The sequence below is a fragment of the Dipodomys spectabilis genome, unplaced genomic scaffold (genome assembly GCF_019054845.1).
Source record: "Dipodomys spectabilis isolate Male_0828 unplaced genomic scaffold, ASM1905484v1 ptg000119l, whole genome shotgun sequence".
In the NCBI taxonomy this organism is placed as follows: Eukaryota; Metazoa; Chordata; class Mammalia; order Rodentia; family Heteromyidae; genus Dipodomys; species Dipodomys spectabilis.
Window position 1 is genome coordinate 3,249,450 of NW_024870796.1, and position 13,918 is coordinate 3,263,367.

Genomic DNA, 13,918 nt, shown 5'->3' on the forward strand with positions numbered 1-13,918 from the left:
GTCATTAAACTGTCCACTTAACCTGGATTACTTCTATGGTATTTAAATTACACCTCAGACTATTTTCAAAATAATACCAAGATATCACATCAGAGGCAGTTGGGGCTGCCCACTTGCTAGACAAGCATCTTAGCACTTCATCCATACCTTCAGTCTTCTGTTCTTGGACCGGTTTTGGGTTTTTTTGGGTCCAATCGTGGGGCCTGAACTCTGGGCCTGGGCGCTGTCCCTCAGCTCTTCAGCTCAAGGCTAGTGCTCTACCACTTGAGCCACAGCGCCACTTCCAGCTTTTTTCTTTTTGCTTGTGTGGTGCTGAGGAATGGAACCCAGGGCCTCATGCCTGCAAGGCAAGCGCTCTACCACTGAGCCACCTTCCCAGCCCTTCTTGGACTGTTTTTAAGGTAGATCTCACTTTTTGTCCAGGCCAGCCAAAGCTGTGGTTCTCTTATTTATATTTCCTATGTAACCAAGATCACAGTTGTGTACTCAGTTCTATTGGTTGAAATGGGATCTCATAACTACTTTAACTGAGCTGGTATCAAAACTCAATTTTGATTTCTACTTCCTGAGTTCCTAATGATTGCCAAAACAAGCCACCTTGCCAACTAACATAAGAAACTTTTTTTGTTGTTGTTGTTTGCTGGTCATGGGGCCTGAACTCAGGGCCTGGGCGCTGTCCCTCAGCTCTTCAGCTCAAGGCTAGCACTCTACCATTTGAGCCACAGCGCCACTTCCAGCTTTTTCTGCTTATGTGGTGCTGAGGAATCAAACCCAGGGCCTCATGCATGCAAGGCAAGCACTCTACCGCTGAGCTACCTTCCCAGCCCCCATAAGAAACTTTTTAAGGAAAATTATTTTATTTTATAGTGAAGTCTATATTGTAGAATTGTAACAGCTTATGTAAAGATTGTACATAAAGTTACTTTTCAGATTTGAATGTTTCCCTGTTGCCACTGTATAAGAATCTTTTGGTCATTTTATGTTTTGTCTCCTTCAGTAACTCTGAACCTTCCCATCATAATAGTGAAGGAGCAGATAACTCCAGGGAGGATTCTAGCAGCCACAGTGGATCTGAAAGCAGCTCTGGATCTGACTCAGAGAGTGAAAGTAGTTCCAGTGACAGTGAGGCAAATGAGCCATCCCAGAGTGCGTCTCCGGAGGTGAGAAGGGAGCTTATGGGATGTTCTCATCAGGCCATGGGCAATGTCCATTTAAGATAGGATTCAAATGTAAAAGGAAAAGGGAAAAGATTTCATAGTCTGACAAAGGCCATTGAACTACATATATGTTTTAGAGAAAACTTAAGTATTTTGATTTCCTTATTATTTGGGCATACATTTTTTTCCCTAGGTTAGTAACTGTTTTGAGTTCAGATTGTCTACAGGCCTTTATGTTGACCTTTAGATTATTCTTTATGTCTCAATATCAGAATTCACATTCTGTAGTTATTCTGAATAAAATGACCTTATATGACATAATTATACCTAAATAAAATAAAATTACAAAACTTTCTTGTTACCTACATTGTTCACTTCTTGCAATTAAATACAATATATAATTTCTTTTTTAAATCAGTCATAGGACTTGAACTCTAGGTCTAGGTGCTGTCCCTGAGCTCTTCAGCTCAAGGCAAGTGCTCTGCCACTTGAGCCACAGCACCACTTCTGGTTTTTTGAGTGGTTTATTGGAAATGAGAGTCTCACAGACTTTCCTGCTCAAGCTGGCTTTGACCCGTGATCCTCAGAGCTCAGCCTCCTGAGTAGCTAGGATTACAGGCGTGAACCACTGGCACTGGGCTCATAATATTTTTTCAAAAAAAAAAAAGATACCACAATGTTTTATTAGAACAATCATTAGTATATAGTCATTTTTCATAATTCCTTTCGAGTTAGACTCCTTACAGAAATATTTGATAAAGGCCACATGCAATATTTTAAGTTTATTTGAGTTATTAGAGCTAATGATCAATATTTCACCCCATGCTTTGGTCTTAGTTAGAACTTTGAAAAGCACATGCTTTCGTTAACTTGGGCTTTACATTTTTTTCCCCTCTCCCTTGACTTTGTGAAGAAGAAAGCTTCAATGCTGAGAAAACCATACGTTTTTCTGTTTTTCAGCCCGAACCACCACCAACAAACAAATGGCAACTTGATAATTGGTTGAATAAAGTGAATCCACATAAAGTGTCACCAGCTTCCTCTGTAGATAGTAACATACCATCATCTCAAGGCTACAAAAAAGAAGGCCGAGAACAGGGCACTGGGAGTAGCTACACTGATCAGGGTGGGCCTAAAGAAACAAGTTCTGCTACTCCAGGACGAGACTCCAAACCTGTCCAAAAGGGATCGGAAAGTGGGCGCAGCAGGCAGAAATCTCCTGCACAAAGTGACAGCACAACACAGAGGAGAACTGTAGGCAAAAAACAACCCAAAAAAGCTGAGAAAGCAGCTGCTGAAGAGCCTCGTGGAGGGCTAAAGATAGAAAGTGAGACCCCTGTAGACATGGCTACTAGCATCCCCTCCAGCAGACACAAAGCAGCCACCAAAGGCTCAAGGAAGCCGAATATAAAAAAAGAGTCCAAATCTTCTCCTCGGCCTACAGCAGAGAAAAAGAAATATAAGTCAACAAGTAAATCTTCCCAGAAGTCACGGGAAATCATAGAAACAGATACCTCGTCCTCAGATTCAGATGAAAGCGAGAGCCTTCCCCCTTCCTCACAAACTCCTAAGTACCCTGACAGCAATAGGACTCCTGTTAAGCCCTCCTCTGTGGAGGAAGAAGATAGTTTTTTTCGGCAACGAATGTTCTCTCCTATGGAAGAGAAGGAACTCCTTTCACCCCTCAGTGAGCCTGATGACAGGTATCCACTTATCGTGAAGATTGACCTGAATCTCTTGACTAGAATACCAGGAAAGCCTTACAAAGAAACAGAGCCACCCAAGGGGGAAAAGAAAAATGTGCCAGAAAAGCACACAAGAGAGGCTCAGAAGCAAACTTCAGAAAAAGTTTCTAACAAAGGCAAGAGGAAACATAAGGTTTGTGACTTTTTTATGATTATTATTTATTTTAGAATCTGAAGTGCTGTAGAAATCTCAGACCCAAAATGCCAAGTAGGTTAAAAACTATAAGTGAACGTAGGGGATGAGCCCAAGGCCCTGTTGAAAATGTATATGAATAGTCTCTTGAGGACCTGTCTCCCTCAGGAAAGCAAGATGATAATTAAATAAGAAATAACCTGGGGCCCCTGTTTCAGAGAAAGGAGAAAGAAGTGCTAACACTGTAAATTGCCCTTTATAACATTATTGAAGGCTTAGTTGGGAGTGGTATTAGTTAGCCATTCTCTTCTATGTGACATTCAGATCAAGTCATAGTTAAGATTACTGGTTAATTCTAAAATTGGTGGCAGTGATGTTGTACAACTCTGTAAATACACTAAATGGCATAGAATTTTGTACCTTTCAAGAGTGGAGTTTACTGTATATGGATTAAATCTTGTTTGTAATTTGTGGATACCTCCTCTTCCAAAGCCATTATGTACAGAAGATATTGTACAAGACCATAGGAAATCTGTTTCAGCATTTGGGTTCTATGTATCTAAAATAACCTTTCTCAGACTTAAGACCTTATTTATTATACATTGTTTCAATTGTCCACTCCTCACCTTCTATATGAGAGTTTATCAGGGATCTACTGTTTGGGGATTTCTAGTGGTAAAAGCTGGTTAGATGGGGAAAAAAAAAAAATCAGACATAGTATCTGCTGTTTTCGGTTTTTTGTCCAGAATGAAGATGATAGCCGGGCCAATGAAAGCAAAAAACCCAAAACAGAAGACAAGAATTCATCCAGCCACAAGACGCCCAGCAGCAGAGAGTATGTCCCCCAAACATTTTGCATGTCAGTTTTAACCTTTGTGGATCACTGGGTACTTTTTAAGGACATTTTATAGTGTTCCTTTTATTAGTAATCGATTTTGATATACATTCACAACATACATATACTAAACAGTGGGAGGTTTTTATTTTAATTTATAGGGATTGAAAGCATTTAACATTCACCTGCTTTTTCTCACTTTTTTTTCATGGAGTAAGGGTGAGTATGGAGTAAAAGAGTTGTTACTTTTGTATCACTTGTGTGTATGTCTTTGTTTAATTTGTAACAAAGACTTAAGACAAGTGCAAACAGTAAATCCTCTTTTGCAACCCAGAACTCATTGTTGAGTATGAAATGTTGTACATGTAAGAAGGAATATTAGCCAGGCGCCAGTGGCTCACACCTGTCTTCCTAGCTACTCAGGATGCTGAGATCTGAGAATAGCAGTTCAGAAGCAGACCAGGCAGGAAAGTCTGTGAGACTGATCTCCAGTGAACCACTAGAAAACAAAATGGCGCTGTGGCTCAAGTGGTAGAGCACTCACCTTGAACGGTGACAGCACCCAGGCTCAGAGTTCAAGCCTCAAGACGAGAAAAAGAAGAAAAAAGAATGAATAGGGCTGGGAAGGTGGCTCAGTGGTAGAGCGCTTGCCTTGCATGCTCGAGGCCCTGGGTTCGATTCCTCAGCACCACATAAGCAAAAAGAAAAAAGCCGGAAGTGGTGCTGTGGCTCAAGTGGTACAGCACTAGCCTTGAGCTGAAGAGCTGAGGGACAGCGCCCAGGCCCAGAGTTCAGGCCTCATGACCGGACCCAAAAAAAAAAAAAAGAAAGAAAAAAGAAGGAATATGATTCCTACAATAGTTGGTAATGTGGGGATTCTTTTTTCTTTTTCTTTTTTTTTTTTTTTTTTTTTGGCAGTTGTAGGGCTTGAACTCGACCTGGGCACTGTCCCTCAGCTCTTCAGCTCAAGGCAAGCACTCTTATCACTGAAGCCACAGTGCCACTTCTGGTTTTCTGGTGGTTTATTGGAGTTTCACGGACTTTCCTTCCCGGGGCTGGCTTTGAATCACAGTCCTCAGATCTCAGCCTCCTGAGTAGCTAGGATTACAGGTGTGAGCCACCAGCACCTGGCAATGTGGGGATTCTTTAACTCATACAGCTTCACTCAGAGAATAAAATTGATGTAAAAGTTAAAGAAAAAAAAAGTTACTTTCCGGGTAGATGTAGATGGCAAGCTTTATAAAACTTGAAAGACCAGTTGCTAACTTAGAGCATTAATATTTTTCCAAAATACCTATTTACTCATTCATCATCCACCTATCATTTATTAAGTAGTTACTATTTGCTAAGTCATGTTTTAGGCACTGGATATACAATTGAATAAAGACAAAGATTAAGGGAATAGGGAGAGGAAAAAAGACAAAGAAGCTCATCTCATGTAATTTACAGTCTCAATAGCAACATATCTTAGTAATCATATGGGGTTGGGGCTAAATTTGTCTTGAAAGCAGGCAAAGAAAAATGGAAAAATATATCACCCCTGCACCCCAGAAAATGATTTTGTTTGCTTTGTTTGGCAGATCATCTAAGCAGAGTGCTGCAAAAGAAAAGGACTTGTTACCTTCACCTGCTGGGCCTATTCCTTCAAAAGAGTCAAAAACAGAGCATAGCTCTCGGAAGAGGACTATTAGCCAGTCTTCTTCCTTAAAGTCAAGCAGTAATAGCAACAAGGAAAATAGTAGCAGCAGCAAAAGCAGTTCCTCCGCATCAAAACAGAAAAAGACTGAAGGGAAGACTTCCAGTAGTTCTAAGGAAGCTAAGGTATGGTGTTGAGGACTAAGCTTCTGAAAATCATCTTTGTTTTTATTCTGAGAATGGGACTCTGATGCTTTATTCACTGGCTGGCTCTCTACTACCTGAACCACACTTCCAACCCTGAAAATCACACTCATTGCCATGTTATCTCCTCAGGGTGACAATATTTTTTGAAATTTTTGAAAACTTCCCATTAAATCAGTAGTCTTTGGCATTTTACTCTGGGATATTGATGATAGACTTCAGTGATTTCAAATGATGAAAGCAATAGACCAGTTTGGCCACATGCTTATTAGAATTGTTCATAGATGTTTTTTAAATAAGCACAAAAAGATGGCAGTGCTAAAATTTGCATTCTAGACTGGTTTGAAATACAGTTTGGGTTTCTTGGCATTAGGCTTTCTAGTTAATATACCACATAAAGTGACAAGACAATCATTTGGCTTTGGTTTATGAAATAGAAAAAATAGCTGAGTTGTCACTGAAATAATCTTCATTATTATTAACATATTCATAATGTATTTAAATGTTATTCGCTTGGATCCAAGAAGCTTTTTCAAGGCTGTGCTGTAATAGGTCTTCACTCTGTTTACCAGGTTGTTTGTTTACTTTTTTTTTTTTTTAAATAAAAATATATTTTTATTATCTTTAAGTAGTTATACAGAGGAGTTACCACTCAACAAAGCAGTTTGTGAAACGAGTGCATCTTGATCAATGTCACCCCTTTCAACATTCTCACCCTGCCCTCCCAACCCACCTCTTCCCTCACTTTTCTTAATTTTGTAGGATATATATTGAATTATTTTAGCCAGTTAGCTAAGCAGTATGTGTACATAATACATCTTGACCTGTGTTATCACTTTTCACCCCGTTGGCCCACCCCTTCTGTTTTTCTTTTTCTTTTTTTTTTTTTTTTTAATTTTATTTTATTGTAAAGCTACTATACAGAGGGTTACAGTTACATGAGTGAGGTTATGAGTACACTTCCTCTTGAACATTGTTACCCCCCTCCATTGTTTTCCCCCTACCATCCCCTCCCTCCCTCCCTTCCCCGAGGTTCTTTTTTTTTTTTTTTTTGATTGTGATTAAATGATTACATAATTTCAAAGTCACAAGTTCATTCTAACTTCCCTGGAGCAAATTGTCTACCACAGTCTGTAATATATAACAGTGTTCACATGTTATATACCATGTTTGTGATCAGCAGCATGGGGATATTTAGTAGTGGTTCAACCAGATGAGCGGGAGTTCTTTGTTTCTTAAGTCCTGTTAGTTTTGTCGTATCACCTAACCTTTTGGATTTAGCATCCACTTATCAGGGAGACCATGTACCGTTTGTCTCTTCGTTCTTGGGTTTGTTTACTTTTAAAGTGTTCTGATCAGAAGCTTACTAAAATCAGAGAAAATTAAGAAAATACCTAAAATATTAATTTTATAATCCACTGGATTATTACCTAGGGTTTAAGTAAGCAAAAGTTTGAGTTGAAAGATTAGTTAATGGGTAACAAAAATTCTTAAGTTGAGGTCATTGAAATTGAACTTCTGAAATTGAACTGTACAGGTTTTCTGTCCAACTGAACACCCAGCTCTGTATTAGTCTGGAGAGTTTACCTGCTATCTGTTGGCCTCCTTCACTACTCTAGCTCTCCACCTGCTTGCATATGGGCTGTTCATTTCCCATCCTTTAGCTGCAGGATATGAGATCTCTTGCTTGCTTGTAAAAAGAAGCAGTCTGCTACTCAGGAGGCTGAGATCTGAGGATCACGGTTCAAAGCCAGCCTGGGCAGGAAAGACCCTGAGACTCCTATCTCCAATAAACCACCAGAAAACCAGAAGTGGCGCTGTAGCTCAAGTGGTAGAGTGCTTGCCTTGAGCTGAGGGACAGCACCCAGGCCCTGAGTTCAAGCCCCACAACCGACCAAAAAAAAAAAAAGCAGTCTGCAATTTTCCCCTTCTGTCAGTGGTATTGGAATTTGAAGTTTAAAAATGACAAAAATAACAAAATGAAAATTGTCTTACAGTCTTTGGAATCTAAAATATCAGTTTCTATCTAAACAATTCAAAATTTTGATAAGAATCATGATAGAAATAAACAGAACCCGTAGGAAACCTTAAAAGGCATATGTGTATCTTAATATGAATTTTTCCAGAAGGAAGTAGAGTTTAAACAAAGTCTGAAGTTAATAGGAGCTTGAAGGGTTAGCTGTCTTGTACCTAGCAGTTTATTTACTTCACCCAGTATCAGATCATTTGCATGTACCATTCGTCACACCATAACATGTAATAAATGCTCATTTAATTCATGCATATAACCATAGCTATTCAAGAGGCTAAAATCTGAGAATCAACATTCGAAGCTAGCCAAGGCAGACAAATCCACAAGACTCTTCAGTGAACTAGCAAGGCACTAGTGGCTCACACCTGTAATCCTAGCTACTCAGGCAGCTGAGATGTGAGCATCGCAGTTCAAAGCTATCCAGGGGGAAAGTCCATGAGACTCTTATCTCCAATTAACCACCAGAAAACTGGTAGTGGCTCTTGGCTCAAAGTGGTAGGTAGAGTGCTAATCTTGAATAAAAAAGCTCAGGGACAATGCCCCGTCTCTAAGTTCAAGCCCCACTACTAACCAAAAAAAAAAAAAAAAAGCTATTACTAGAGGTGTGGCCAAGGTGGTAGAGTACCAACTGTGAATGAAAAATCTGAGGAACAGTGCTAGACCCTGAATATAAGCACCTCTACTGATATAAACAAAAAGAAGCAATGAGTACGGAAAGAACAAAGCTTCAGAGCTTTGCTGATGAAATTTGAAACTCAACATTTTTAGTAATTGTGTTTATAACTCATTTTAGTATTCATTTCCCAGTGCTGCCACAACAAACCACCACAGATTGGGTTAGCTCAAGCAACCGAAATTCATGGCTATACTGCATAAAAATTCCCACATCAAAGACTTGGGCATTGCCCTTAGAAAACAAGGAAGAAGCTGAAAACTAGTGTTCCCCCGAGGTGTGATGCAAAGTCTTGGAACTAGAATGATTTGTCTTTGTCTCTGAGCACACATGGTGCTCCCCTGAGTCCCAAGAGCAATAGTGCTGTAGGGAGTTTGGCCCTTGGGTCCCAGAAGAGTACTCCCTATCCAGAGATAGTTCTGTTTTTGTTTGTTTGTTGTTTTTGTTTTTGGTCAGTCGAGAGGCTTGAACTCTGGGCCCGGGGGCTATCCCTGAGTTCTTCAGCTCTGGACTAGCCCTCAACCACTTGAGCCACAGCCCACTTCCAGTTTTGGAGATAAGAGTCTCATAGACTTTCCTGCCAAGGCTGGCTTTGAAGTAGTACTACCGTGTTGATACTAGGTTTATGTTTTATGTTTTGTTTATTTTTTGTGCTAGTCCTGGAGCTTGTACTCAAGGTTGGAGCACTGTCCCTGTGCTTTTTGCTCAAGGCTAATGCTCTACCTATTGAACCAAGGCTCCACCTTTGGTCTTTTGGTGGTTAATTGGTGATAAGAATCTCAAGGATTTCAAACCACAATGCTCAGTATCTCAGCCTCCTGAGTAGTTGGGATTACAGGCATGAGCTACCAGCACCCATTTCTCCACATTTTAACAAATGCATAGTCCAAGTGCCTGCCATGAAGTAAGTCCTCAATAAATAAGGAAATTTAGTATTTTGTTTACATAAAATTGACTTATTCTACTAAAGTTTTATTATAAATTAATTACTCAGCAGAGAAGCTTTGTTTTCATTTTTACAGTGACTGAAGAAATACCTTATTTACTTATTATTTTTATTTTAATTATCAGGAAAAGGCTCCAAATAGCTCCTCTAACTGCCCTACAACTACACCAACTCCTGAGGCTTCTAAGCCTCGGAGAACAAAGCTTGTCTTTGATGACAGGTAAGATGAATATGATGCTTCTGTGTGCCATTTAGCAATCAGTCCTTAAAAAACTCATTTTAATTTCTGTCACTAACTAAGGGGATTCATATTTGTGTATAATATACAGCATATTCAGATTTTAATTTTAAAACAACCACGCATCCAACTGTTTATTCCTTTAACTGAGCTTGCTAACTTCGCTGGAGGATGCTAATGGTTGTCCTTCTGAGAAACTTATTGCTGCTAATATTACTGTTTGTAGTAGGTGTAATAAAGTAGAGCAATGTTGGGGTTCTTTTGCATCTGATAAAAAGTTATGTATTTCTTACTTGAAATCTTTAAAACAACTTACATTAATTAGTCTTTAACACCAGGGAGCTGATTCTGTGAAGGCCATGAGTTGGCCGAGACAATTCAGTGTTCTTAATCCACCATAAACATTTGTCAGAAAAGAATTGAAATGCTTGGTAATAGCTTGTTTTGAGAATGTGAGAATTAGGGGAGACTAAAATGAACTGGAATTATCTTATGAAAATAATTTGCCATTATATTTATAGTGAAAATTTACATTGCAGAAATTATTCAGCAGACCATTATTTACAAGAAGCAAAAAAGCTAAAGCACAATGCAGATGCATTGGTATGTAATCTCCTTACATTTGTATATTTAATCAAATTAGTTTAAATATCCCTTTGTAATTTTATATTACAGTGCTTTCATTCTCCCTTCTTTAGTCTGATAGGTTTGAGAAAGCAGTATACTATCTGGATGCTGTGGTATCTTTCATTGAATGTGGGAATGCCTTAGAGAAGAATGCTCAGGAATCGAAATCTCCATTCCCTATGTATTCAGACACAGTGGAGCTCATCAAGTAAGTGGAAAAATTTGCCACATCATTGACAATACCACTCTGGTCCATCTTGGAGGAAGCTGATAAAACCAGATACAGTAAACCAAAGGAGATTACTAATGTTTTGTTTTTCATTTTCCTTGGACAGTTTTTTGGTTTTATTTAGATTTGATTCTAAAGCTTTGAGGACAAAAGAAGCTGTAAGATTAAGGTGACATACTCTAATCTACCTGTCATTTGTTCTCTTAATTCACAGATACACTATGAAGTTAAAGAATTATTTGGCTCCTGATGCTACAGCTGCAGATAAAAGACTCACAGTGCTTTGGTAAGTGATGAGTATTATAGCCTTTGCTAGATAATGGGCAGTTCCTTGATAAATTGTGCTCTATGCTCTTGAGAATGTTATAGATAATGACTTTTCACAAACCTGTTCTTAAGGGTGAAGCAGGAAATGACTCCAAATGCCTACTGCAAGATTTTAGTAGTTGTCAGTGTCTGATCCCTTGCCTTCTTGGTGACATGTGACTGATACTGGGCACTAACATTGAGTTAATTAGCCATCTAGTTTTGGCTCTTTTTTGGGTCCGGTCGTGGGACCTGAAATCTGGGACTGGGCGCTGTCCCTCAGCTCTTCAGCTCAAGGCTAGCGCTCTACCACTTGAGCCACAGCGCCACTTCCGGCTTTTTCTTTTTGCTTATGTGGTGCTGAGGAATCGAACCCAGGGCCTCAGGCATGCAAGGCAAGCGCTCTACCATTGAGCCACCTTCTCAGCCCCTTCTGGCTCTTTTTATAGCTCTCCATTCACATATATCCTTTTCCTTAGGACAGTAGGACAGTAAGGAATGTAATTTATTTGCTTTGTTCTAGGGAAGTGTCATCAGTTTACTAGTTCTTTACCTGGCATTGTGTTTAACACTGAGAATTCAGCTATGAATAAATCTGCCATGGATCTATTCATTATGGAGTTGATAATCTAGTGTCGGGGGACAGAAATTCATCAAAAATTGTACAACTTGGTGAATCTGTGGTTCAAGTGGTAGAGCCTCCAGCCTTAAACAAAAAATACAGGAGCTGGGTACCAGTGGCTCTCACCTGTAATCCTAGCTACTTAGGAGGCTGAGATCTGAGGATAGCAGTTTAAGGGAGCCCAGCAGGAAAGTCTATGAGACTCTTTATCTCCAATAAATCACCAGAAAACCAGAAGTAGCACTGTGGCTTAAGTGGTAGCACGCTAGCCTTGAGCTGAAGAGCTGAGGGACAGTGCCCAGGCCCAGAGTTCAATCCCCATGACCGACAAAAAAAAAAAAAAAAGAAAAAGCTAAAGGATAGTGCCCAGACCCTGAGTTAAAACCCCAGTATGAAAGAAAAAAAAAATTGTACAACTATATGAGTTCAGTACTTTGAAAGAAAAGTGTATGTAAGGATATTACAAGTAGAGAGAGCCTGTAATCAAGATTGTAATCCTGGCGCTGGTGGCTCACGCCTATAATCCTAGCTACTCAGGAGGCTGAGATCTGAGGATCGCGGTTCAAAGCCAGCCTGGGCAGGAGAGACCGTGAGACTCCTATCTCCAATAAACCACCAGAAAACCGGAAGTGGCGCTGTAGCTCAAGTGGTAGAGCGCTCGCCTTGAGCTGAAGAGCTGAGGGACAGCGCCCAGGCCCAGAGTTCAAGCCACACGGCCGACCAAAAAAAAAAAAGTCTGTAATCCTAGCTACTCATGAGGCTGAGATCTGAAGATTGAGATTCAGAGCCAGCCTAGGCAAAAGCGAGGAATAAAGATGTAGGTCAAGGAATAAAGGATAGGGAAACTTACTTATTTTAAGTAGAAGGGGAGAGAGAGAGAGAGACACACACACACACACACACACACACACACACACACACACACACACACACACACACACACACACACACACACACACACACACACACACACACACACACACACACACACACACACACACACACACACACACACACACACACACACACACGGCTAAATAGTAAAAGGAATAAGAAACTTTCAAGGAGCTTAAAAAAGAGTATCAGGGAGAAGTGGTCGATACTGGTTAAGCAGGCAGGGATGCTGCTGATGCTGCTGTTGCTGCTGCTGCTGCTGCTGCTGCTGCTGCTGCTGCTGCTGCTGCTGCTGCTGGTGGTAATGATGTAGAGCCTATTTTATATAGGTCAGATTCCGTTCAAGTTGTAATCTTCATAGTTTATTTTCCTATTTTTTTTGTCGGTTGTGGGGCTTGAACTCTGGGCCTGGGTGCTGTCCCTCAGCTCTTCAACTCAGGGCAAGTGCTCTACCACTTGAGCCACAGCACCACTTCTGGTTTTCTGGCGGTTTATTGGAGATAAGAGTCTCATGGACTTTCTTGCCCTGGCTGGCTTTGAACCATGATACTCAGATCTCAGCCTCGAAAGTAGCTAGGATTACAGGCATGAGCCACCAGCTCCTGGCTTAGTTTCCTAATTTTATCGTTTAATTTAATTAATTTTTTTTTTTGCCAGTCCTGGGGCTTAAACTCAGGACCTGGGCCCTGTCCCTGAGCTTCTTTTGCTCAAGGCTAGTGCTCTACCACTTGAGCCACGGCACTACTTCTGGCATTTTCTTAGTAGTTTATTGGAAATAAGAGTCTCACAGACTTTCTCAGACTGGCTTTGAACCACAATCCTTAGATCTCAGTCTCCTAAGTAGCTAGGATTATAAGCTTGAGCTAACATTGTCCAGCTTATTAGCAATTTTTTTTTTTTTTTGTTAGTTTTGGGGCTTGAACTCAGGGCCCTGAGCTCTTTTGCTCAAGGCTAGTGCTCCACCACGTGAGCCACAATGCTACTTCTGGTTGAATAATTCATTGGAGATAAGTGTCTCACTTTTCTGCCTGGGCTGGCTTCAGACCTCAAATTCAGCCTTCTGAATAGCTTTGATTACAGGTGTGAGCCACTGGCACCCCACTTACTTAGCAATTTTTAAATAAATATGTTACTATGACATATTGGTGCCCTTGGGATAAAGTTTTGGTTTTTGAATATCATCATCCACTGTGAAGCTAGTCCCAGGTTTCATTGCCACCTTCCCTTCCTACTGTGCATATACACCTTTGAGTTTGCCTAAGGGTTAGTATTGCTGATCACTCCCTTGAGCTAGTCCTGTACTATCTTGCAGTAATACTAGCTTGTCAGTGCAGATAGGTTAATCTCCTTCCTGGTAAATACAACTCTCCTTTTCTGTTGGCTAGCCTGAGATGCCAGTCTTTGCTGTACCTAAGATTATTCAAACTGAAGAAGGAAAATGCTCTTAAGTACTCAAAAACACTGACAGAGCACCTAAAAGTAAGTATGGAAAAGAAGGGCTCCATTTCTTAAGAAACAAAATTTATAATAGCATCCCATCCCTACCATAGACATGCTCTCATTTAGATAAACACAGCAGGAGAGGAACTGTTATTTGAGAACCCTCAAAAAGATTAGAAGTTTCTTGGTAAAGTTTTTAAAT

The 13,918-nt window shown here is 40.2% G+C and overlaps 1 protein-coding gene and 1 non-coding gene across 4 annotated transcripts in view; both read left to right on the plus strand.

Annotated features, from left to right (window-relative positions):
- Aff4 (AF4/FMR2 family member 4) overlaps positions 1-13,918 on the plus strand; it is a 67,816-nt gene that overhangs the window by 41,626 nt on the left and 12,272 nt on the right. For 2 of the 3 annotated variants that reach the window (XM_042688780.1, XM_042688779.1), the window contains exons 10-18: positions 998-1,160; positions 2,118-3,035; positions 3,782-3,870; positions 5,451-5,691; positions 9,486-9,580; positions 10,138-10,201; positions 10,297-10,433; positions 10,669-10,740; positions 13,662-13,755. In XM_042688780.1, coding sequence (XP_042544714.1) covers positions 998-1,160; positions 2,118-3,035; positions 3,782-3,870; positions 5,451-5,691; positions 9,486-9,580; positions 10,138-10,201; positions 10,297-10,433; positions 10,669-10,740; positions 13,662-13,755 — 1,873 coding nt within the window. The remainder of the gene's footprint in view (positions 1-997; positions 1,161-2,117; positions 3,036-3,781; positions 3,871-5,450; positions 5,692-9,485; positions 9,581-10,137; positions 10,202-10,296; positions 10,434-10,668; positions 10,741-13,661; positions 13,756-13,918) is intronic. The other variant, XM_042688781.1, reaches the window with a different exon arrangement.
- LOC122115511 lies at positions 4,123-4,250 on the plus strand. Its single transcript, XR_006148784.1, has one exon. It is a non-coding gene; the product is annotated as a small nucleolar RNA SNORA40 (small nucleolar RNA).